Source organism: Podarcis tiliguerta, assembly GCF_965153285.1.
Source record: "Podarcis tiliguerta genome assembly, chromosome: 3".
NCBI lineage: Eukaryota > Metazoa > Chordata > Lepidosauria > Squamata > Lacertidae > Podarcis > Podarcis tiliguerta.
This window is the reverse complement of record NC_139536.1, coordinates 51,638,376-51,664,042: the sequence shown is the minus strand read 5'-3', so window position 1 is coordinate 51,664,042 and position 25,667 is coordinate 51,638,376. Positions and strand designations below refer to the sequence as shown.

Genomic DNA, 25,667 nt, shown 5'->3' with positions numbered 1-25,667 from the left:
ACACAAAGGAGCTTTGGATTCTAGGGCCATGTGTGGAAGCCTCAGAGAGTTGTGCTAGTTCTGTTGCCTTTTTGCAGTACCAAAATGCAGACTTCTTGGTCCTAACTGTCTTTCTAAAGGTGCTTATGCTCCTTGCTTTTCCGTCTTTGACACTGGAGGAAGGCAGCAGACCAAAGACAGTAAGATGGGACAACCATGAGTACTACATTAAATTAGCCGCCTCGCCTCTCATATAAAGAGGGACACTAATAGCTGTTCTGTTTGTCATGCGGGATGAGGTGGAAGAATTCTGGGCTGTTTCCCTTCAGGCTGCAGGTAGGGGAAGTGCGTTGTTGAATGGCCCACCGTTAGGCCATCTGTAAGAACGTTGAAATTAACTTCTCTGTTTTTTCAATGTGAGGCTGCCTTCAAAAATCCAGTACCTTGCCTTTAGTCTACCATCACTGTACAACCCAAGAACACTGCCGCCTTGTTCCACATTACTTGTGAAGCTGCTCTTGCAGTTTCCAGTGTTCATTGCCATTCCCCATGTGAAATGGAATCTTCTCTTGGTTTTTTGTGCATCTTGTCTTGGTGCTCACTGGCACTACTGGAAAATCATGCCAGTGCTTCGTGTGAAAGTGTCACAACCAAGTTAACTTGTTGTGTTTTCTCATTTAGGATATTGGCCGTATTACTTCGCCTCCCAAGCTCAACCCTGCAACACATGAAGTTTACATTGCTTTTAACAGTAGCACTCCTTGTCTGGAAGATAAAAGTCTCAAGTATTCTTCTCTCATTGTGTTCCATTGCAGCAGAGGGACAGATCTGGTAATGGTCATCTTATTTTGCGTACTGCCAAGCCTGAATCAAGGGTGGTGGTGGGGAAGAGAATAATCTTTGGGAGGAAAGGACAAAAGTGAATTGAGTGAAGGATGATTAAATCTGTTCCAAATGCTAATTTGCAAAGTGCCACAAGAGCCTGTAGTGCATCTGCTGCAGAGATTTTCAAAGTGCATTACACTCGTGTCCCACAGAAACTCAAAACTCAGTACTAAAATCTTCCTTGACATGAGGCGGGAAATACGTATTTTGCCTCTGACCATCTTTGACCCTCAACTCACCCAAATAATACTTCTGATGAACTCTCAACCATAGAGGATGCTAGTTATTTCTAAACTCTATAACTAGGTCACCATTGCAGATTTTGAATGTAGACTTGAATTCTGAAAACAGGAAGCTTATATAAGATGCTGCTCTTCCAAAATCCAGGTGTCCAAAGCTTTTTGTGGTCCAATTTTTTGTTGAGCAATGGGCAATAGGAAGGGCATGAAAGTTTAGGGTGGGGGTTAAGGAATGGAGTAGCTGCTACTGGAGAAGAGCAGGGAGATGTGCAAGGCATTGCCAGTTTTCTTGGGGTGTGGAAGGTATTGAGTATTTGCTAGATTTTCTTCACAAGATCTTGAATGGAAAGCTGGGATTCTTAGAATCTGTGTGTGTGTGTGTTGCTTAGCTGGTTCCATGCATGCATATAAATTACATACAGTCAGAACACCTGGCCTTTAATGTATTTTTTACATCTCCGTGTACATTTGAAAATGTTGCAAGCCTTGGCAGATGTGTGCTGTTAGCTTCAAAGGCTGTTCCTGCTTTTTAAAAATGTCTTGATGATTCTAATGTGAATTTAATGAGGGATGCTGACAGCAAATTACGCAGACAGCAGGAACACTGGGTCCATAATGTTCTATCAAGCCCCACATCACAGAGGTAAATTCTTCTGCTTAATGGGTCTAAGTCTGAGCATAGGTGCATGGCATGTTTCCACTTTAAAATAGATAGAAAATCAAACAGTTTAAAAAGCGATTCTCCATGTAGACAGCACAAACCTTGGGGGAGAAAGGGCATTTGTATTCTGCCTCATTGGCACAAGAGTTTCTGCAGGATGAGATTTCTAGTGCTACTCAGTTACCCTGTGAACCTTAATCACATGGGGGAGAGTTGATTTATCCACTCACTCCTGCAAAGTCCATCACTGATGCCTCCCATATCACCTCTGGCTTCTTGCACTACCAGAGTACATGGGAAGCATCTGTTTGGGTTACATAAGAATGGGCCTCGGAAGTCAGAGCCATTGTCTAAAACACCATAAGGGGGTAGCGGTGGAGAGGAATAATGTTGGCAGATCAGCTTTTTATTAGCTACCTACAACCTTACCCAGCACTTGTCCAGATGAAGAAATGAATATATACCTTACAACAGACTGAATGCAATGGGATTAATTTCACTGGCAGCGTTTGCACATCATAGTGGCTTACCGTGAACACACAGCTGTCTCTGGCATGCGCAGGAGCAACCAATCATAATCACAGGCTTAGTGTTGCACCCGAACCATGGTTTGTTTTGATCCGACGAATCACAGTGCTAACCCAAAGTTTGCTCTTGAGTATCAGATTCCTAAATCAGAAGGTTGCAGTAAGCCAAGCCTAAACAATTTTCTGTTTTCTCTTGTTTGTGTTTTGGTGACAGGGGAAGCCAAAAATGATAGGGCAGTCCACCTGCGAATACATATTCGAATGGAGCACTCCAGTTGTTTGCCCTGATAAAGTGGACGTCTCGGGCTGCTCGGTGGCTGATGAGCAGCTGCACTACACTTTCAACCTATCCAGACTTTCTGCAAAGCCTTACCAGGTGATGTGCTGCAAACTTTAGGTGCTGTGGCTAATGAGGGAGCTGGATGCTTTGAACTGGAACCTTGTTTCTATCATGGCGGGGGGAAAGGGGTTGGTTCAAGCTTTGTGCTAAGCGATGGATTGTAGCTCAGCGGCAGGGCATGTGTTTTACATGTGTCAGGTCCCAGGTTTAATCCTCAGCCTCTCCAGCTCAGTTGCCATATGCCAGCTTTGGTTATTCCCCTTCCCCAAAAGTATCCAGTTGTGCTGCTGCGAATTCCACTGCACTTGATTTGCCCCCATCTCCTTTGGGGGGGGGGAAGGTATAACTTGCATCTATTTGGTTCTGAAGGCTTTTGAAAGTTCAAGCGATGGTGTTTCGTGGGGTGTTTCCCTAGGTGATCTCACAGTGTGGACTAATAATACAATTCTTCCAGAATATTCAGGGTTGGAATATTCAGGGTTTTTTTCAGGGGAAGACCCAAAGCTTTTTGTAAACAATGGTTACATGGAACAATAGGGTTGTGTGGGGGAGACTGACAAGTTAGTATTTGAGTGGTTCCAGTAGTATTTATTTTTGAAGCATGCCTCTGTTGGTGGGGGACGCATGCGGGAGAGGGCTGTTGGCATCCATGTCCTGCTTTTTGGCTTCCCAAAGGCCTCACCAGCATGAGTTCAGGATGCTTGGCTAGGTGGACCTGTTGTTCTGATTCTGCAGGGCTCTTACGCTCTTGAAGTTTTACTGCTTGTTGAAATTGAGACCACCATCTGTTTGCAAGCAGCAGCCAAAGTAAATATTTCCCATGGCAGCCTTCACGGTGCTCCTTCTTGTTTTCTCTCTTAAGCAACTAGACAAACCAAGATGACAGTAACACTGTGCTCTGTTTCTGCTCCCAGTCTTCTGGATGTCAGCATATTGGAGCCATGTTTAACATTTTCATTTACTCTTACTTGCACTTTAACAATGGTGTTTGCCCATACAGATCTCTGCTGGGTCCAAGAATTACCACCTAGGCGTGTGTTCTGGTGCTGCTGGTGTGCCCCAAGGAAAGTGCAAAGATGCAGCAGTGTGCCTGGTCTCAGGCAACAGTGCCGTCTCGTTTGGCAACAGAAATGAAAGGAAAATGGACTACCGGCATCAAGATGAAGCTGTCATTTTGCAGTATACGGGTGGTGATGAGTGCCCTCCAGGTAAGGCCTTCTAAAGCTAGCAGGAGTCTTTACTTTTGAGAAGGCTTTTAAGCCCACACCCATGTGGTAGTTAGACTTGACCAGCTTCTAAGCCAAAGAGTAGCTCAAAGCAACATTATTTCCGTAGCTCATTCATCCTCGCAGCAGCCCTCTGCAAGAAGGAGGTTCTCATTTTTGAGTGAGAGGTAACTTAGCCGAGGCTAAGCAGACTATAGTAGCCCTGGGTACTTTCCCATGGGAAATTTTGAAATGGAGCTTCTGCAAAGCGCAAAGTTGTGACCCTCCTAGGACAGCTTCCTGTTTCTTGTCTGATTTGTATCAATGCCAAGACAAGGAAGGTGGGCAAAACCCACCAGATCTGCATATCTTTCTAAGGCTGAAACTCTATTTGTGCCTGCTTGTTGTAGACTTGAACCTCCTATTTCTGGCAAATTCAAAATCATGTATAATAATAATAATAATAATAATAATAATAATAATTTATTATTTATACCCCGCCCATCCGGCTATGTTTCCCCAGCCACTCTGGGCGGCTCCCAACAGAATATTAAAAATGCGATAAAACATCAAACATTAAAAGCTTCCCTAAACAGGGCTGCCTTCAGATGTCTTCTAAAAGTCAGATAGTTGTTTATTTCCTTGACATCTAATGAGAGGGTGTTCCACAGGGCGGGTGCCACTACCGAGAAGGCCCTCTGCCTGGTTCCCTGTAACTTGGCTTCTTGCAGTGAGGGAACCGCCAGAAGGCCCTTGGAGCTGGACCTCAGTGTCTGGGCTGAACAATGAGTGGTGATCGTTCCTTCCTCCCTATGTGTGTATTAAACACGCACAGTTTATATTGGGAAAAATAATAATTGAAAGGAATTAGCATGACAGCTGTGAAATAATTGCAGTTTTGTCACAGTTAACAGCAGTCTCCCCCATGAAGTTATCAGTCACGATTGCATAACTAGTCATTGTGGATCAATGGGTTACCTGGGAAAGTTAATACCTGGGAGCAGATCCTTTGAAATGAGTGGACTTGTGTTCATCTTGCCATTCAGTGTCAGTGGGTCTACTCTGAGTAGAACTAATATGGGATGCAAGCCATTGCCTTCAATTACGAGTGGCAGTGGCTACCCAGTGTGCTTGTCTGCAGGAATTGCCTGCTCATGAAAGGTGCAGCCTGTGGCTCTCTCTGCGTGTATTGATATTTCCTTTCACTTGCAGTGACTGATCTGGACGAGCTTTGTGTCTTCCCTTTCCAACACAATGGTAAAACATACGACACATGTGTTCAGGAGGGACGAGAGCGGCCATGGTGTGCCACTACAAATAACTTTGAAAGAGACAAAAAATGGGGTTTCTGTGTCAACGGTAAGCAAGCGTTGGAAAAATGCAGTTTGGGGCAGGTTCAGATGGAACAAGTTGGTAGCTAGGGGTAGAGCAGCAACCACAGAAAAGAAAAGCAACAAACACTGGCCTGCAGCCTGCACAGTACTTCTGCACGCAACCAGATGTTTTGCTCTGAGTTAGGGTGAATGCTGATAGTGAATATTTCTGTGAACCCATGACACTCTCCCAATCGACACCAGGAGTCATTTGCATAGAGCATTAGATTAGCCTATTGATGAATGACCAACTTGATTTTGAGTTGGAAAAGAGATGCAGGGCTCATGCAGTTTGCCAGTGTGCAAGACAAGATGCGCAGCAAAGGTTGTCATAGAACAGGTCATCAAAGTTAGCACCTTTGTGCAGTGTCAGGGATGGACAGTAACAAACAGTGTGTGTTCCTCCCCTTTATTCATCTATTTATTTCTATTAAATTTCTACCCCACCTTTAGTCCAAGGAGCTCAAGGTGACAAAATGTTCTCCCCTCCCCTCCTCCTCTTATCCTGTCAATAACTCTATGTGGTAGAGGTTAGGCTTAGAGATGGGGACTGGCCCAAGGTCACAGTTTCATGGCTGAAGGGTATTTGAAACCTGGCCTGTCCGGGTACTAGTCTAGCACTCTTAACAACTACACCACACTGGTGCTCAAATTTTAATATGAGGCTGTAATCCAAAGCTTGCACGTTAACACCGTCAAAATCAGAAGGATTTACCTTGGAGAAGATGCATTTAGAATGAGACTATTGAAGTGAAATATACACTTTTTCTTTCAGAAAGATATTATGTAGATCAAACAAAATTCACGATGCTGCTTTTGTGTTTCCCTCTGGTATTGCTAATGGTCTTGCACAACAGTTGTCCTAGATTTCTTAATTCCACCACCCTCTTGCAGAGAGTCTGTGTTCAGCACTCAACCATTAATTTAACTCCATTCTTACAGACTTGTAAATCACCTGTAATGAGTTTTATTTCCAGGTGTCTAGGCAGGAAAGCTGTTGGCAGTGGGGAGAATTAGTCTCCTCTCCAGCCACTAAGGTGCTACAAATGATTCCTCTTTGTGAACTAACAACTTTTGTAGGCTTACTTAGGGTTGCCATCTTTTAGTTTTGGCCAAAGTTGTCAAGCTTTTTAAAGCTTTTTTTTTTTTGCAAAACCTGGAATATAATGGTGCCAGCTGTGCTCCCTGTGCTTGCAAATGTTTCTCAAATACTACATGGTTGCAGCCCGTGTACTGTGGTGGGACGGTGGTCAGAGTTTGGGTGTGGATTTACAGTTGCTTATGATGGTGAAACCTTTGCTTGTGTCTTGCAGGAAATGGCCGCCGGGAATCAACTATTATTTTCAAGTGTGATGACAACGCTGATGATGGGAGCCCTCAACTACTGAGTGAGACAAATGGCTGTGCAGTGACATTCGAATGGAAGACACAAGTTGTGTGTCCGCCCAGGAAAATGGAGTGCAAGTTTATTCAGAAGCACAAAACTTACGATTTGAGAGTGCTTTCCTCCCTCACGGGATCTTGGATCTTCGCTGACAAGACCAGCTCGTGAGTCTGTTTTACAGTTCTAATGGAAACCATATTCCCAGTACATTTTTATTTGAAGGATAGGACAACCACCTTACAAATGTTGGTGTTAACTTTTGAAGACAAGAGGCTGCCAGTGTCACACAGAAACAGTTGGGACTGTGCTTAACTCTTGTGCCTTTTGATCTCATTTCTTTGAGAATGCATGAGGCGTTTGTATCTCAAAGTAACAATGGGGGAGGTATACCAGCAGAAAAGAGGTGCACATTAGCCAGAAATGGTGTTGCTACTTGGCAGTGCCCAGTGTCACTGGAATACTGGGCTTACTATGATTCCAGAAGTTGCCAAACAGGAACAGATTCAGGATAGAACTATTGAGACATGAGATGGCGGTAGTCCCCAAATGATTAAAAGAGAAATGGAGAACACTGTTGTGACACGCATACCAAAATTATGGAAGATACTAGCAAATAGACAAATTGCCGTATTTTTCCATGTATAAGACTAGATTTTTTCCCTTTAAAAATAATGTCAAAAATTAGGGGGAGTCTTATACTCTGGGCCACACCACCCCCATTTTCTTAAATCTGAGTCCCCCAAAATAGGGGGCATCTTATACATGGGGGCATCTTATAGACGAAAAAATACGGTAATTTAGTTTACACAATTTATGCAGGATGCCGCATTCAGTTTTTCTTGGTGCAGAATTTAAATGTTTTAAAGTACACATAGCTATGGTAAATATGCAGTCATATACTAGGCTGATCTATTACCTGTTTTATTTTCCTCCTCCGTTGAAAGTTACTACATGAATCTCTGTCAAAGAGTCCACGAAGGACCCACAGGTTGCCCAGAACGAGCAAGTGTTTGCCGGAGAAGTCAGAACGGGGCTGTGCAGGTTCTGGGATTAGTGCATACTCAGAAACTAAATGTAACAGGTATGTACCTAAATACAGTGCATGTTTTTTTTTAAAAAAGGGGCAACTGAAGTAAAATTTTTAATGTAAAATGTGTCTATTTACATTTATTACTCTAAACTGCTGAAATCTATATTATACAGTGGTGCCTCGCAAGACGAAAAGAATCCGTTCCGCGAGTCTCTTCATCTTGCGGTTTTTTTCGTCTTGCGAAGCAAGCCCATTAGCGGCTTAGCGGATTAGCGCTATTAGCAGCTTAGCGGGCTTAGCGGATCAGCTGATAAGCGGCTTAGCGGATCAGCTGTTAAGCGGCTTAGCGGCTTGGGAAAAGGGGGGGGGAACCCCGCAGGAACTTGCGGAGCAAGCCCATAGCAAATTCGTTTTGCGAAGCACCTCCAAAATGGAAAACCCTTTCGTCTAGCGGGTTTTCCGTCTTGCGAGGCATTCGTCTTGCGGGGCACCACTGTATTTAGTTTTCTATTTCTTCTCATCAGGGTTGCTTAAGCTAGACTTTTTATTGAGGCATAGACAGATCTTAACATTTAATACCCAACATTCATTGGTGTAATCCAGCTCCTGTATAAATTACTAGATAGTCTGCTGTAAAGCCTCAACAGGCTGTGGATTCTGCCTGCTGTTCAGTACACTGGCCTGTGCAGAAGTGCCATTAATACTTGGTAAAACCTTCCCCAAAGGACAAATACTCCTTAAACAATTGGTCCTTACCTTTTATGAAAGTCCTGCACACTAAAGTCCTGAAAACTAAATTCACAAACATTCTGATATATTTTGGGCCATTTGACCTAGCTGTAAAATCTTGAGCTCTTCTGTTACAAGAACCAATAATTACATTGAAGGAAATGTCACTAATGCAAGGTCAAAATGGGGTTGGTCCATTTTTGCTTGCAAAGCATTGCTTGTGTTTTTGTGTTGGTTCAAAAAAGCATTGTATCTTGCTTTTTAATTTACAAGAATGTGATGTTTCTGTTTCAGACGATAGAATCCTTGTCAGTTACTCCAACGGCCACGAGTGTCCACAGAGGAACAAAAAAGCAACCACCGTGATAGAACTGAAATGTGGAAAAACAGTTGGCATGCCAAGGTTTAATAGGTAAAGTGTAAAGAATAACTGGCTGCTGTAGTGTAGTTGAGGGCCTCTTGAATGTTACTGTGATTAATGGGTACACCTCAGATATGTTGGTAGTACCTGCAGTGTTCCTTGAATTGACAGTGAGGGGAGAGAGAATTGCCACCTTTTTCCACCACACATTCATAAGATTGGGATCCAAGGCTACTTGGCACTGTGACCACATCCTCACTGTTATTCTGCTTTGACAGGCATGGCTTATTCCCAGAGAATCCTCAGAAATGTAGTTTGCTAAAGATGCAGAGAGCTGTTAGGCGACCCCTATTCCTCTCACAGACCTGCAGTTCCCAGTGTGGCTTATCAGGCGTTCTTCCCTAGGAGCTCTGGGAACTGTGAGGAGAAGATGGGGGTCTCCTAACAGCTCTCAGCACTCTTGGCAAAATCCAGTTCCCAGGATTTTGGGGGCGGAAGCCGTGAATGTTAAAGTGGCCTTGCTAAAGGACTTGTATCTGGGTGGAGTTTTTGACCTTGGTATCTTCAGGGTGACCAGTAGCATTAGCTGCGAGTTTTGCCACAAAACAGCATAAACGGAATAATATTTGTGCTCTTGGCATGAATAGAAATAGAATTTGGTTGACCTGCAACAAGCGGAGGAAGGAAGAAATGAAGCAGTATTTAGATACATAAATCCTGCAATGTTTGAATTACAGCATATTGTCATTTAATCAGCTTGCTCTGCATCACGTCCCCTTTTCCTTTGTTCAAACACAACAGTGTCCCACAGGCATGAGTTGAAGTAAAAATGTAACTAAGTCACAATGCCAGCTTTATGTTGGCTCAAGAGTCTTCTCTGGGCCTTGATATGTGGCACATTCTGTGTCTCTACATGGATTAGTGGGTGGTTCCTCTCCAAGTGTCGGTTTTTCTCCATTGAGTTCAGCCCTCTCCCATGCATCTTCCTTGGCGTACTTGGCAAGGCCTCTCTCTCACAAGCACACTCTGCTCTGCCAGGGCTAAGAAACAGAGATAGTTCTTGTTTACTTTTCCTGAGTCATTTTCTTCTTATTGAGGGTCCTGACTTGAGCTAAAACTTGCCCCTTGGGCTCAGTAGACAGTTATTGCCTCAGGTTGTTTGTTAGCAACTTGGTGGGGATGGAATTTTAATTGTATAAGCAACACCACCAACCACTAGGGGGTGCTGTTCCATGTCATTAGTGCTTACCTAAGGCTCCATGTTTTCCTTGTTCTGTCTTGTCTGTCACATGGTCTTGGAAATGTTCCTATAAAGAGCAGTTCTTTGTTGGAGACTTCTGCCAGTTTTACTGCCAGATCTCTAATAAAGCCTTCAGGCAAGAGGGAGATTTATGCACTCCTGGTGTCTTTGAGCTTTCCTGTATATCTTTACAAACTTCTTTCTGCAGTGCTGAGTGTCAAAAGCATTGTTCTTACAAGAATCTTGGGATACTATTATGCAATTTGGCCCCGCTGAATAGCTGAGGACTGTAGAATGCATGCATAAATATGACATGCCGCTTATATTTCCAGATCCTCTTCAGAGCCTCCTTTTGCAAAGTTATTTCTCTTTTCTATCCCAGTTCTTTCTCTTGTTTCGTTTCTAAAAGACCGCATAGATGCAGCTGCATTCACTCCCAGTCTTGATGCTGGTAATCCTCTTTTTGTTCCTTCCTGGTCAAGTGTAATTTTATTCAACTCCGTGGTGTTGATGGTCTTAAAATGTGTGTGTTCTGTGTTTCAAACTGGAAGATGTTTCTATGGGACACTGGCACTAGACTGAGATGCAGAAGTTTTGTTCTTTTGTTGATAACCAGGTTTTTCTGGAAGAGTGTATGATGTCCATGCAGGGATTGTGGTAGGGAGGAACGGTGTCATGTGTTGCTGTCTACTGAGGAGTTATTACCAAGTGAGCAGCTGCTGGAGGACAATGGTTCTTGTGTGGATAGCTTAATTCCTGGGTCTCTTGGGGGGCTGCTTACCTGTTTCCCCTTCACTTACATTATCAAAACCAATTCCGTGTTACAAAAATCACAGGCCTTAGGCTGCTAAGAAGGGCCAGTTTAACTGGTGATTTTCTAGGGGGAAATTAGAGCACACCAGTGCTTATTAAGGTAATCACAGACTCAGAGCTAGAGCCTTGTTAGCCTGAATGATAATCTGATGCTGATCAAAATGGTCTCACTGTCCATCAAAGCACTTAAATCAAGTTTAGAGCTTAGAGCAGGTATTTCCAACTGTTCCACAACTTGCTCGTGGGCCACAAATTACTCTCTTAGATATTCTGCTGTAGAATAGGTGGATACACCTGGTGTGATTTCCAAGTTTAGATGTATTCATAGAAACGTGCTAAAGGGGGCACAGTTTTATCAACTTGAAATGAAACACTTGAATATAGACAGTCACAGATGTGCAGCAAATAAGTCTTAGCTGTTCCCTCTCCATCACGCGGCCTCTACCATCGTGTCATTTATGCTTATTGCTGGTAAACCTTTTCCTTGCTTCTCTATATTTCCTGTTAGGATTGATGAAGAAAACTGTGCCTACTACATCACATGGGAAACTCGGGCTGCTTGCGCTGTGAAACCCCAGGAAGTAACAATGAAGAATGGCACAATCATAAATCCAGTGACAGGGAAGAATTTCAGTCTGGGCAATATATATTACAAGTAAGTATACTCTCCTGGTGTAAAAGAAGTGGTAGAAAAGGCAGGGGTACAAAAATTCCAGTCGCTGCTTCAGACGTGCTTGGAGGCGACCAAATAAGATTAGTGCATATTGTAGAGTAGTATCAAGTAACAACACAAGATAACACAATATACTTGAAAGAATAGCCTACTTGGAAGAGTCATGATAAGTTGGAGATGTGCTGTGCTGGTCTCCTTGTTAAATGGAACTGAACTTGAAATATGAACTTGGATTAACAATCAAGTGAGAAGAGGTGCTTAAGGTGACTAATGCATACTGAATATTTTGTTTGTTTGTTTATTTGCTAACTCTGATTATATTTGTTCCCTGTGTCTTTTAAAAACCATGAATCTACTCTTTTTCAGATTATACAATGCTTCCGGTGATATAAGAGCAAATGGTGACACCTACATTTATGAAATTCAGCTTTCTGCCATCACTGATTCAAAGCACCATCAATGCTCTGGAGCCAACATATGTCAAGTTAAAACATCAGATACCCATTTTAGGAAAATTGGATCTTCTAACAAGGCTAAATATCATGTTCAGGGCAAGTACCTATTGCTTCTAATATTAACTTATTGGGTTACAGCAAACATGCTTAGCGACATGTCTTGGAAATGCAACATCTGTTGAGAAAGCATAGATCAAACATTAGTTTAGCTCAAGGAACTCCCTTATTTTTTCCCCCTAATCCAAATAGCTGCAACAAATCTAATACTGTTCTCTCTTTAAGAGGTCTTGAATATGAATAGGTAAATTGTAATTTCTTAGAAACTTTGAATCTTTCCTCTCTCTTTTTTGTAGATGGTGATTTGGATGTCGTGTTCTCCTCAGAGTCCCAATGTGGCAGAGACAAAACAAAATTTGCATCTTCAACCATTTTCTTCCACTGCAGCCAGCAGGCCAAGGAAGGCATCCCCCGATTCCTTCATGAGTCATCAGATTGCCAGTACTTGTTTACCTGGTACACCTCGGCAGTCTGTCCATTGGTGTAAGTGAGAACACTGAAACCTGTCACTTCTTTCCATATGGGATAACAGAGAGGGGTTGTACATTACTAAAAGCCATGTTGGAATCTTGAGTAACACCTAATAACCACACAGAGTGGCAGCCATAGTAAATCTGCAGTCATAGTTATGTGGGTTAGATAGCACCTACCTTTTTTTAAGGGGTGTTGTGATTGGCAAATGGATCTCACATAAGGACAAATCTCTGAGTCTCCCTAGTGTGTGTATATTAAAAAAAGATTTAGAATCCACTGATTAAACTGCTTATTCTGGATGTCTCTAGCTTTTCCTTATATAACAGCTTATTTTTTTAAATTGAAGAAGAAGAAGAGTTTTTAACACAATACTAATGAAATCTAAAACAATAAAAGACTGAAACTCAATAAAGTAATAAACTAAAACTAAAACTAGTAAGCCTTGAAGTTCTCTAAAAATCACAGGCAGAATCCTGAATTGGGTTTGGAAGCAAAAAGAACACTTGTGTAAGAAGATAACCTTTTGAATGCAGGCCCCTCCCTCTCAATACTCTTTCTTTTTATTGCCTGCAGAAGCTCCGAGCCAACAAACAACGAAACATTTGTAGAAGAAATTTATAAAGGCCTTTCAGGAAGAAGCCAAGCGGTTGGTGCCATACTGAGTTTGCTCCTTGTGGTCCTTACAGCATGCCTAGTTATCCTGTTACTTCATAAAAAGGAAAGACGGTAAGGAGGAGGGATGGAATGGGGTTCCAGTTCTGCAATAACTTCCTGGTCCTCACCCTCATGCAATTTTTTGTGAGTGCCATGCATTCAGAACAACGGATTCAGTCTTTGCAAATCCAACCAGGGGCTATGTTGATCACTTCTAGTCCATTGGCAGCACACAACCAGCAACAGTAGCACCAAGCTGCAGGTTTGATCCTCATAAGAGACAGCTGCATATTCCTGCATTGCAGGTGGTTGGACTAGATGATCCTCAGGCTTCCTTCCAACTCTGATTCTATGATCTCCGCTTTGGGATACTTCAACTCTCCTTAGGGAATCTTGTGTCCAGAAGCATCCATGGCTACATGCTTCATTGCTAAAACTCCTAAGCACTAGTACAATGGTCATTCTCCCATTCCTGCCTTCATGCTTTCTACTGCGACCAATCCACTCCCTGCCTCCTCCCTTCATCAAGTCGCCTTCCTCTATTCCCCAAGTTGCTCCTCAAAATTGACTTTTTCAGCAGACCACCAGGCTTCTCTTCCTCTCACCTGCTAACATCCTGTTAAATCCTTCAACAAATGAAGAGGGATGGTGTACAGGGGAAGTATGCAAGGGGAAGTATGGAAAGGTTAGTGGGTGCTCTTGCTCTGAGCAAGCGCCTTCTAGTGCACCCTTCCACATAAAATATTGCATAGGGAACCTATGGCCCTCCAGATGTTGCTGGACCTGTTGGCCTTGCTGGCTGGGTTTGATCCAAGTCCAAAAATGGCTGGAAGGCCACAGATTCCCCATCACTTCTGTAGAAGCTGAGGTAGGGCTAAGCCATCAGTTAATAATAGAGGTGAATGAAGTAGTGAATTTGTAAATGGCATTTTATTCAAAGTATGTAACGCTAATGTTTGCTATTTTGTAGAGAGACCATGAAGCAAAAGATAGCCAACTGCTGTCGGAGAACATCTAACGTTTCCTATAAGTATACAAAGGTAATTGTTTCTCTGTGTGACTCAGAGGGTTTGCTCCATTTGACTATGAACTGTATGCATGGTTGCAAACTCTGCTTAAAATCATACTTGTTTCCATGTAATCAGGGGCTACTTGTGATATAATATAAAGTAGATTTACTTAGCAATTGAAGTCCTATAGAATCTCTTAAAAAACCCAAACCTGATTATTCATAACTTTGTTGTTGAGAGTCAGGGTTATCCCCTCCTGTCCTATTCCAGTTCTTGAAGACTCCTATGAAAGAATTTCCAGGCTTCATATCTGATTGGTGTGGGGAATACTCAGAACATTGGGCTTTCTAATATAGCTGTGTTAAGGGATTTAAGCCAAAACCCTGAGAATTGAACTTATTTTTCAAGCTCAGTGCTGAAGCTTGGGAGCAAGAAAAAAGCATATTGATACAGTGAATAGATCCAGCTCTTTTTGGTGTACATAGATTTCCTAAATGGTTTCCCATTCCCAATATGAACTTCAGGGGACATAGTTAATAGAAATCCATACGGGGCCTGGGGTGGAGGTGAGGGTGCACTTTGTGGCCAAGAAATAACACCAGGTTACGTTTGTAGTAATTCCTTTAAAATTGTTGAATAGGAATTGTTTCAGCTATACTTTTATATGTATGTAAGAAGAAATTTGCAGACTGGAAAAGTAAAATGAAATTCAGTGGTACCTCTAGATATGAACGGGATCCGTTCCGGAGCCCCGTTCACATCTAGAGGTAAACGTAAATAGCAATGGCACGTCTGCGCACGCACGCGTCGCTTTTCAGCGCTTCTCCGCATGACGTCATTTTGAGCGTCTGCGCATGCGCAAGCGGCGAAACCTGGAAGTAACGCGCTCTGTTACTTCCGGGTTGCCGCGGAGCGCAACTCAAACGCGCTCGACTCGAAGCGTATTCAACCCGAGGTATAACTGTAGTTGGTCATAAGATGATGCCTTGGTCAGTCAGATCTATGGTCCATATAGCCCAGTATTACCTACTTGACGGGGAGCAGGGTCTTAGACCAGAGGCCTTTCCCATCACTTGCTCCTAATATCCCCCCCCCCCCCCCCGTTATTGCTTGATTTTTATAAACTGGTGCCAGGTTGTATTCTCCATGGTTCTTTGCCACTGAGCTTGTGATCCATTTCCAAGATGAGGTTTATCTTGGGATCCATAGAATGGTTGTGCAAAGACTTTAAAATTCTGTTTGTTAACTGCACCCTCTTGAACATGACAGATAAGCACTGAAGAACTGAACGAGAATGAAATGGAATGGCTCATGGAGGAGGTAGCTGCACCCAACCAGAAGTCAGGAAATGAAGGGCACGAAAACGGCCACATCACCAGCAAAGTAGTTAAGTCGGATGCTCTCACTTCTCTTCATGTGGATGATATGGACAGCGAGGATGAAGTCCTCACAATACCAGAGGTGAAGATCCATTCAGCGAGGGGCGTCCAGTCTAGTAGGCTTCCTCATGACAAGACCCTTAACCTCCCAAGCAGCGATAAGCCTGGCCTGCTCAATGGCAACAAGAATAGCAAAGGCAGCACCGCTTTTGGCCAACGGAAGCTACAGAACTCAGTGAAGACAGCTTCCTTTCATGATGACAGCGATGAGGACCTGTTGAACGTTTAACCTTCATTGTGCCTAATCAAAATTCCATGTGTGTGTGTACATACATATATATATATATAAAGGTGGGACAAACAAAATACTTCCAACCAAATACGAAGACTTTAGCTGCAGATGCCTTTTGCAAGGGAGTGTTTCAAAGGGAAGGTGGGAGGAGGAAAGAAGGGTCAATCCTAGTTGTTTACAATGGTCTGTTTAGTGATTACTGGATTTATAGCATCCACCGGAATGAATTGTGGCAATTCTTCTCCTCAGCCAGGATTTGCACTCTCCCCGCTCTGTAGATTGTAGAGGCTTCATAATGCTTCCAAAAGGTAGGCTCAGATCTGAACGAAGTCCCCTCACCTTCAAGACGAGACTTGCATTTTAACACTCTTATTTTTATTTATTGTTCTCGGTACTCAGGTTCATGAAAATAATAATAATAAGCAACTTGCTCTTCCTGCAGGCCAGGGTGTTTGTGTTACAGATTCACCCCATCACATGAAATGGAGATGAGGGGTCCTCTGTATGTTTGCTGGGTTGTTTTGATGTACATTTTGGAGCTGGTCTGTTTAAACTTGCCTGTACATTTGATTTCCCGTATCCTAACTTAAAATGCGTTATGATTTGAAAAGTGTTTTTACTGGAAGGTACCAATCTTCATAGCTTTAGCCTTGAACAGTGGCTGTTCGTTGCATGTTGAGTCTCTTTTTGGGGGGTGGGGTTAGCCAATCACATTAAGTCATTCATCAGTATTTACAAAACTTTTGGTGAAATCACCCAGAGCTCTCCTTTAGCTTTGCTGTTTCTTTCGAAGAGCAGTAAGGAAGGCAGATGTTCACTGTTATAACTCCTAATGTTGTCGTGATGAGAAGAACACTGTACCTCTTTTGAAATGCAATCCTGCTTCAGGGGCTGTAGAAGGCAGGGAAAACCCTGTCCTTTTTGGGAAATGGCCCTTCTGGAAGAGTCTCCTAACCCTACCATATGGAACTAATTTATTCCAAGCCAAGCTATGGAATTTCTAGAACATCAGCTTCACTGCCCTGGGAGATGTATGCCTGCTCAAAGCCACAGGCCAACAGAAGCCTTAATTGCACAGACACAAACTTGAATTTTGGCGGACACTGTGTGTGGACACTGAGAGGCAACAAATGTTTTTTGGGTAATATCACTGAACATCCAGGTCAGTTTTGCCTGCTGGAGCCACTGAAATTAAAGTGTTGTTGGCAACATTGAACGAAGATCTCCCTATAGCCATTGACATCTACTCTGTTTCTGACGGATCTCACGGGCAAAGAGCAAGTTTCTATGGACAATGCACCAGTATTTAACACTGGCTAGAAGCTCTTCCTTGTTTATACCTTTTCCTATTTACACTGGTTTGCTTAAGGTTGGCTTCCACTTAGGAATCTGATTTAATGTAACAAAAAGTGTTCAAATGATTTCAATAAAAGCTAAATTATGTTTCCCAGGAATCTATACAAGATTAATTTTTCATGATTTTAAATAACCTTGTAATGGGTCTCAGAACAGAGATGGAGATGTAGAGAACTTTTCTGTACAATTCTGAGTACACGTTCTTAAGATCTGCCAGACTACTACCGCAGAAGCAGAATGAATTGTCAAAATCATTAGGAAGAGGGGCAGTCCACTTCATTGCTTTGAGTGGGCTTGGTTCAAGTATTTGACCAGCTGGCCAGCCATGGGAGGCTGACTTCTAAGCACTGGAAACTGCAAGGGGCCTCTGGATCCCCACTGCACAGTAGAAGTCCCCTTGGTTTTCTCTTTGATGGGATGTATGTTTCCTATTTCTGAGTTAGAAAATTTCAGTTCTGCTTCACAAAGCATTGGCCAGAATGCTTAGCTCAAGTTAACTTAAAGCCAAGGGTAGTCTGAACATCACTACTGGATGTCTCAGAGTGAACAAAATGGCCTAAAATTGGTGAGCTGGAATGACATTTCAGAAGACTATTGGGTGCTGGTATGTTGTTGTTTTCTCAAAAGGAAAGTGCTATATGGTAGAACAACTTTCAGAACTGTACTTTATCCCACATAAACTTGCCCATCAGCCAAACTCTCTTGGAGGCCCTTCTCTGAGCACTCTGCCTTTTCTGGTTGGCAGGTGGCAACCGGATGTCTGCTTGCTCTGGTGGCCCCCAAGTAACAACACTCCATGACTTGTTTGCCTGTTCCTGTTGTTTAGACACCTGGAGAAGGCCATCCTATTCTATTATGTTTCACTCTCACCTTTTTTCCAAGGAACTCCCCCTTTTAACAGGCCTTGTTTGATAGGTAAGGCAAGAGGGATGATCACTCGCTCAAGGTTACCCAGTGATCTTTCTGGCCAAGTGGGAACTAACCACTACACACACTACCTTAGGCTTTAATCCAGATATGATTTGCCTTTTGTGGTATTTGTTCTTCCTTTTAAAAATGCTTTCATGTCTCTCCAAGCTGCTCTTCTAGACGTCTTTCTACTTTTTCTTGGTCCACAAATCTGAAGACCACCCAGATGATTGGCAGTCTCTACTAGTCAAGAAGCTTTACAAAAGAGCATAACCATTTTTTTAGTTTCTGCTTCTCTCTCCACTGTGCCCTAAATCTTTTTTTTTTTTGTCTTCTCTGTTATGTACCCTTGCACACGTGTTTACCATATGTAAAGTGAACTTCATTGAAATGTGCATCACAGTGTCAGTTCAGAGTTGCATACCTGTACAACAAGCATGAGAGGGACGCGGGTGGCGCTGTGGGTAAAACCTCAGCGCCTAGGACTTGCTGATCGCATGGTCAGCGGTTCGAATCCCCGTGGCGGGGTGCGCTCCTGTCGTTCGGTCCCAGCGCCTGCCAACCTAGCAGTTCGAAAGCACCTCCGGGTGCAAGTAGATAAATAGGGACCGCTTACCAGCGGGAAGGTAAATGGCGTTCCATGTGCTGCACTGGCTCGCCAGATGCAGCTTGTCACGCTGGCCACATGACCTGGAAGTGCCTGCGGACAGCGCTGGCTCCCGGCCTATAGAGTGAGATGAGTGCACAACCCTAGAGTCTGGCAAGACTGGCCTGTACGGGCAGGGGTACCTTTACCTTTACCTTTTACAACAAGCACGATGATGATTCCAAGCAGTCACAGGCATTTATCCCTAATACGTATAATAGGATAATAACATAAAAAGTTAGTGCAAGCAAGGGAGTGGTACAGAACTGGACTCAAATTACACTGCTTTATCAGTGCACAACATGGCTTCTGTGGTTACCAGCTCTGAATTGCTGACATGATAGCAATGTATAGATTCAGCTGGCCCCTTCTGTGCCAGGCCTTGACCAGTACAGTCAAACTAATTGGCCCAGAGCTGTCCCTATTCCTGAAAAACGATGGTAGTAATGGAACATAGGATCAATGAAGTTTGTATGAACTGCACACACTCAAAAAGCACACTGATAACTGAACACAAGCCAAGATAGCAACATACAAGATTCTAACAGATGCTCTGTGGGATAGGAATGCTTTTACTCACAAAACAAACAATCAGCCAACCAGAATATATTCCATTCTTTTTGTCACTACTGCTTCATTGCCCAGATGTTTCAAATGGCCTTTTCCTGGCCAAGAATGACCAGGTTAACTTTCCTTAATCTCTATGTTTTCACAAATTTCCACTCCCCCTTGGGAATATGAACATGACACTTCATTAGGTCAACTAAAACAAAAAAAAGGTACTCCTCTAATATCCATTATGGAGGAAAGTGAAATACTTTTACTTCTGCCATGAAAGCCTGTGGACTATTTTTCCAGACTTAAAATCTACCTGAGATGGGAAGATAGGCCAAAAGGGGCCGGGATGCAGCAATTTTTAGATTCTCAGAAAGAGGGTTTTGGGTACTTGGAGCTTCATTTTGTGTTGTGCAACTCACAACACAAATTACAACTTGAAATAGGCAGCACCTCAAAAACAGGTTTTGGGGTTTTTTAAAGCAAAAACTGATGTAAAGTGAGACGAGTTTTATGAACACCACTAATATCTACAAACACAAAATCTAAAAACATAGGAAGCAGCTGCCCCACCAGATCAGACCAGATACTTAGGAGAAGCCCTCATCCTGATATGGTCGCCTCCCTGCCCCCAACTAGTACACAATTATCCTTGAAGATTTAACGTAAGACATGCAAACATACATTTCCAGTGCTATTGCAGAAAAGTAACCCAGCAGAGTGTGGCTGTACAAGGAGCATCAAACGAAGAAAAGAAGTGATGAGGTAGCAAACGGGCTTTAAGAAAGCCAAACAGACTTCATGACACCAAGATAATAACATGCTGTGTAGATGGGTCTCCAGCAACACAGGCCAAACCAACTGAGCGATACATTAACTAGCTCTGAGCCTTTTTCTGCTTCAGTACTCCTGTTATTCACTGGACTTCAGTTTACATAGAACACCTTCACATTCTTAGGTTACCCATTTAAAAAAAGAAAGACCTGGAATATAACATTCTTGGGACGAGGCCACTGATCTTCCACGAATGCTGTGGCCTTGAAGATGACGTGAATTGTCTTCATAGAGATCTATTGCCCTTCTGTTGCATGGGCATTGCAAGTGGAAAACCTGTCTTCTGTGGTGATTGTCCCTATCAGTTCTGTGATTCTCTGCATCATATGAGAACACAAGTTGGGGGTATGCAGGCCAAAGTAGACAGGATCTGGTTCCATGAATTTGTCTAATCCTCCTAAAGCTGGTCTTGCTATACTAGTTGCCATGAAGGCCGTTTGTGCATTTACGCTCCCTGAATTTAATGTATGTCCAGAGGGAGGGAGGGACTGGCTATTCCCAGAATGGTTTGACAAATCAATCCCTCTTCCTAAGGAATGCTGAAAATGTTAACTCTGTGAAGGGAGTAGGAGTCTTCTAAAAACACTACATTTCCCAGGAATCAGGTTGAGGGTGGGGAATGACCCATGATTATTTACAGTGGTATCACAGTGCTTTTAATGAATGGTGTGAATGTGGCCTGGGCTTACTAGAGGCATATTTAGTCATTGTCTCCTGCCCAGGATGCTCTTCAATGCACCTCGTAACTTTCCACCAAAGAAGTGAATAGCTGCTTTCTCCCATGGGAAGGAATGGTAAAGTTCAGTATCTGGGGATAATGCTGGAGAGGGGGCAAAACCCAACAGTGAGAGGCCCACCTTCTAATGGCAGGGGCCCCTTGTGGACTGGAGTATCCTGAGGTGCGCTGCATCCACAGGACTCCCTACAGCCACCTACAATGCTTTTGCGAGGGTATTATCAACAACAGGGTGAAGTGGGGTAGCATCTGAGGGACTGCAGGAAGCACACAATCTCTCTCTGTAAAAGCAGCTCCAATGTCCAAGGCTGGACAGATTTATCAGCCAGGGGTTTGTTTACCTCTGTCAAAAGGCTTTGTCACAAGTCAATGTTGGCTTTTGCGCTGGTGACCTTCCACCTTTTACTTGCTTGTCTGCGACTAAATATGGCTAGCGACTTCACTTGAAGCAAAGTAGAGAAAAGGGGACCGCTGGATTTCTTTAAAGCAACCCATCTTTGTTGTGCTTCCCGCTGCTTTTAACACTGAAGAATGCTAGCCTTCAAGTTTAGTTACCCTCCCCCCCCCATGAAGCTTATATAAAAGTTGACACAGATGGCTTAATAATTTATAAACTAATACTTTGACTTGGGGGTCAGACGTCCTGTTGTTTAAGCATATTTCTGCTCGGCACAATTAGGAACAGTGTTGTGAATGACAGGCTTTGTACAAAATGCCAAACTTCGATGACATTTTAGAGCACATTGGAGAATTTGACCTGTTCCAGAAAAGAGCCTTTTTTCTCATTTGCTTCGTCTCTGTTGCCTTTGCCCCGATCTATGTGGGAGTCGTTTTCCTTGGCTTCATACCTGAGCACCGTTGCCTGAATCCTGGAGCTGCCGAGTTAAGCAGCAGATGTGGCTGGAGCCCCGAACAGGAGGTGAATTACACAGTTCCAAATGGAGAGACTTTCACCCGTCAATGCATGAGATACGATGTGGACTGGAATGCAACTGAGCTGAGCTGCACAGAACCGTTGGAAGCCTTTTCCAGTAACAAGAACTTCTCTCTTACAACCTGCCAAGATGGCTGGGTCTATGATCCTTCAATATGGTCCATTGTGAGCGAGGTAAGGTCATGCTGCTGCCTTTCCCTTGGTCTATTAGTACAGTCATCCCCCAGCTGATGACCTCCAGATGTTTTGGGCTACCACTCCCATCAAACCCAGCCAATGTGGCCAGTAGTGGGGGATGATTGGATCTGTAGCTCAAAACATCTCAACGTCACCAGGGTGGGGTAGGATGCTCTGGCAAATAGGTGAAAACTGGGAAGAGGAGGGTGATGATGTGGGGCATCACTGTGGTATGTACAGGTGGGCTTCAGGAAATACCAACAACATTCCACATAGAGGATAAGCAGTCATTTTACAACAGGTTAGGTTGCATTAATGCTGCCAGCCCTCATGTCAGATTCTGATGCTTCATTTGGAAGCTGAGTAGACACTGAAATCAATAGCATTCACTTTTGTTTCCTGAAAAATCCAGTCCTTTTTGTGATGGCCATCCTCTGTATTTTTTAAATTTAGAAATGTCAGCTTCAGGCAAATAATCATACAGCTTGATTTACAGTTCGCATAAATGAGGCTGACCTTCACCAGCCTGGTGTCCTCCTCATGTTTTGGACCCCATTCTCAACCAGGACAGCCATGTCAGCTGGGGAAGATGAAAGATGTAGTGCAAAATAACTTGAGGGCACAATATGTGGGAACTGCTCAAAGCTAGCAAGGTTGTTAGCAAGATGAAGGTAGATTGAGCAGTGATTGTGAAAAGAACAGGCATTTCTGCTGGGCTGTAAATCTCACTAGGCGGAGTTGCCACATTTCCACATGTAATGTCAAAGAACCAAATGGAAAATCTGTGATTTCCAATCTCTTAACTCCGTCACCAAAACTGAATGCCTCTGTAGATTTATGTGTCAATTAATTGTTAGCATCAGAAACATATACCTAGAAAGCTCTTATCTGGAGGTTCAAAAGCTTTTACACTACTTATGAACCACTTCCTTAATTTTTTTTAAAAGGTCACCCCTTGTGTGGACTGTGCCATTATATAATTTAGTTGCTAGGTGGCACTGGACTTGACCACATCTGAGTGTGGTCAGGAGTTTTCTGTTGCTGTTCTATATTTGTTTAAGAGAGACAATAATGCTTTTGTAGAATTATCGTGGCTGGTGTGTCTTTTTAACATGTTGTAACAGCTCAGGCCTCCAGGTCAGAATTCACAAGGTCATTGGTGTACTGACCCATGCATTCAACATTGGATCAGTTACGAAAACTGATATCCCCATAACAGCTTTTCTCCTGACAGAGATATGTGGAAAGAGGTCCAACATGTGACCCACTGTAATGTTGCCACTGTTTCAGTAAGACTCAATATAGGCATGTTAGACCAGGCAGTACTACATGCCTCTTAAAAGCCTGGATCCTGATGATCCACATCTGATAATTTTTAGTGAAAGCAGGCATGTGACCACACTCAGGATTTCATCTGCTGGAAAGGTGTTCCACAGAGCTGAGGTTCACATCCCACAAAAGCTAAAAGTGGGCAAGACCTGTGAAATAAGAAAGGTAAAGAGAAGCAAGACAACTGGCATGTAGTGGTCCTAAGGAAGGAAGAGCAAAGAGAAGCAACTTTTCAGGTTTTCACTATGACCTAGGGGACCAAGGCAACTGGGTCCAGGAAGTGGCTGGCACAATCTAAGTGGCTTCTTTATATGGAGGGGGTTTGTTGCTGCTCATAGGACAGATTTTATTCATTCTGAGTTTTGAGCTTTTCTCACTACCCAATAAGGTTCAGGCCTTGCTTGACTCTTATCCAATCCAACTCTGGGTTCCTTAAAAAGGTAAAGGGACCCCTGACCATTAGGTCCAGTCGTGGCCAACTCAGGGGTTGCGGCGTTCATCTCGCTTTATTGGCCGAGGGAGCCGGCGTACAGCTTCCGGGTCATGTGGCCAGCATGACTAAGCCGCTTCTGGCGAATCAGAGCAGCACATGGAAACGCCGTTTACCTTCCCGCCAGAGAGGTACCTATTTATCTACTCGCACTTTTACGTGCTTTCGAACTGCTAGGTTGGCAGGAGCAGGGACCGAGCAACGGGAGCTCACCCTGTCGCAGGGATTCGAACTGCCGACCTTCTGATCGGCAAGTTCTAGGCTCTGTGGTTTAACCCACAGCACCACCCGCATTCCTTGGATGTGTCTAAATACAGTTCCAAAATAGAACACACTTTTCTTTTGGGGAGACACTGGCTTGTGCTTCCCACAAGGATCCTGACTATCTTGTAAAGGAAAACTACAAAGGTGGCCGAGAAGTGGATACCAGGGAGAGGATGCAAAGGTAAGGTGTCTAGCTCAGAAAAAGAAATCCTGTTCCACTGGCACCCATGTGGTTGGAGCAAACATGGAATTAAGTCTTTAATGGCAGTGGACTATGGGGATATTGTAGCTTCCTCTGCCATCTGGTCATTCCTACATTCCAGCACTTAGAACTGATTTGTAATTTTATTCCTAATTGTGTCCCCACAGTTTAATTTAGTATGTGAAGACTCCTGGAAGTTAGATGCATTTCAGTCATCTGTAAATGCTGGATATTTTCTTGGATCCATATGTGTTGGCTACATAGCAGACAGGTAGGTGCAGAATGATTAGGTGAAATTCAGGTAGCTAACATCAGGTTAGTTTTGCTGATACTATGCATGGATTGCAGAAAGTCATTAAGTAATAATTAGGAAATGTTTGCTAATTTAATATTATATGCCACTGTGTTACTGAATGTTTCTCAGTTTCCTGTTTGGTGTAAGCTTCTCAGGATTTGGTAGTTTATTAGATCTGACGCATACGGACTCCTTTGGGTACAGAATAATATTCCTATTAAGGCTTTTTGCAAAATCAAACCTCCATATGACAACTTTGAGATTATTATTTAAAAGTCAGGCTACAGGGCATGAATTAGGTTTCAGCATGCACAGTTTTAAGAAAAAGAAGCAAGATATTTTTTCACTATTCCTAATAATACCCAGGGTAGCAGGTACTGTTCTATTACTTAAGTGGATTTTTTTCACATAGCAAAATTGATACCTTCTCTCCTTTTCCCATCCACTGCCCAGTGACTGTTAAGTATACTGAATTGCCATAGGACAGATGGGGAATCAGTGGAATTGTTTAATATTATTTTAAGTATGGTTGAATGAAACAATGGGCCGGGCCCTTCGCCTCCTTCTCCTTCCAGTATTCCTCTCTTAGCTCACTTAGTATTCCTCTCCTGCCACCAAGATGGAGAGTCTCATTCAGCATTATGTGAGCCTAAACTCCTCAGAAAATTATTTTCTGAGGGAAACTGTTGAAGACCATCACCCCCCCTCAATAATATTTGGCAAACTCCCTCCCCTCATTTTACCACCTACAAATAGCAAGAACATAACAAGCTCCCTTACTCCAAGTCAGACCTTTGGTCCTTCTAGCTCAGTATTGTCTACAAACTGTCTGGCCGTGACTCTTGAGGGTTTCAGGCAGGGGACACTCCCAGCCCTGCTTAGAGATGCTAGGGCCTGAACCTGGAACCTTCCGTATGCAAGGTAGACGCATTCCCACAGCACAGACGATTTTGAGAGACCATTTTCACGCAGCCCAATTACAAAGTCTTTCCACTTATCTTGTTTTGTTCTGCTTGTCTGATATATTTCAATATTTTATATGTTTTAAACAGCTGCCAGGAGTGTGCATACACTAGAATGGAGGGGTAAAGGTAAAGGGGACCCCCTGACCATTAGGTCCAGTCACGGACAACTCTAGGGTTGTGGCGCTCATCTCGCTTTACTGGCTAAGGGAGCTGGC

At 43.3% G+C, this 25,667-nt stretch overlaps 2 protein-coding genes across 2 annotated transcripts in view; both read left to right on the top strand.

Annotated features, from left to right (window-relative positions):
* The window catches only part of IGF2R (insulin like growth factor 2 receptor), a 65,801-nt gene extending 48,587 nt beyond the window's left edge, over positions 1 to 17,214 (top strand). Inside the window, exons 36-48 of the mRNA XM_083433941.1 lie at positions 661 to 810; positions 2,506 to 2,667; positions 3,632 to 3,839; positions 5,049 to 5,195; positions 6,523 to 6,757; positions 7,538 to 7,674; positions 8,647 to 8,764; positions 11,275 to 11,421; positions 11,806 to 11,990; positions 12,248 to 12,434; positions 12,999 to 13,151; positions 14,050 to 14,119; positions 15,359 to 17,214. Coding sequence (XP_083290067.1) covers positions 661 to 810; positions 2,506 to 2,667; positions 3,632 to 3,839; positions 5,049 to 5,195; positions 6,523 to 6,757; positions 7,538 to 7,674; positions 8,647 to 8,764; positions 11,275 to 11,421; positions 11,806 to 11,990; positions 12,248 to 12,434; positions 12,999 to 13,151; positions 14,050 to 14,119; positions 15,359 to 15,757 — 2,298 coding nt within the window. The 3' untranslated portion in view covers positions 15,758 to 17,214. The remainder of the gene's footprint in view (positions 1 to 660; positions 811 to 2,505; positions 2,668 to 3,631; positions 3,840 to 5,048; positions 5,196 to 6,522; positions 6,758 to 7,537; positions 7,675 to 8,646; positions 8,765 to 11,274; positions 11,422 to 11,805; positions 11,991 to 12,247; positions 12,435 to 12,998; positions 13,152 to 14,049; positions 14,120 to 15,358) is intronic.
* Positions 17,215 to 21,128: 3,914 nt separating this feature from the next.
* Positions 21,129 to 25,667, top strand: part of LOC310674640 (solute carrier family 22 member 2-like) — a 13,366-nt gene continuing 8,827 nt past the window's right edge. Inside the window, exons 1-2 of the mRNA XM_083434168.1 lie at positions 21,129 to 21,904; positions 24,360 to 24,463. Of these exons, the coding sequence (XP_083290294.1) occupies positions 21,509 to 21,904; positions 24,360 to 24,463 (500 nt within the window). The 5' untranslated portion in view covers positions 21,129 to 21,508. The remainder of the gene's footprint in view (positions 21,905 to 24,359; positions 24,464 to 25,667) is intronic.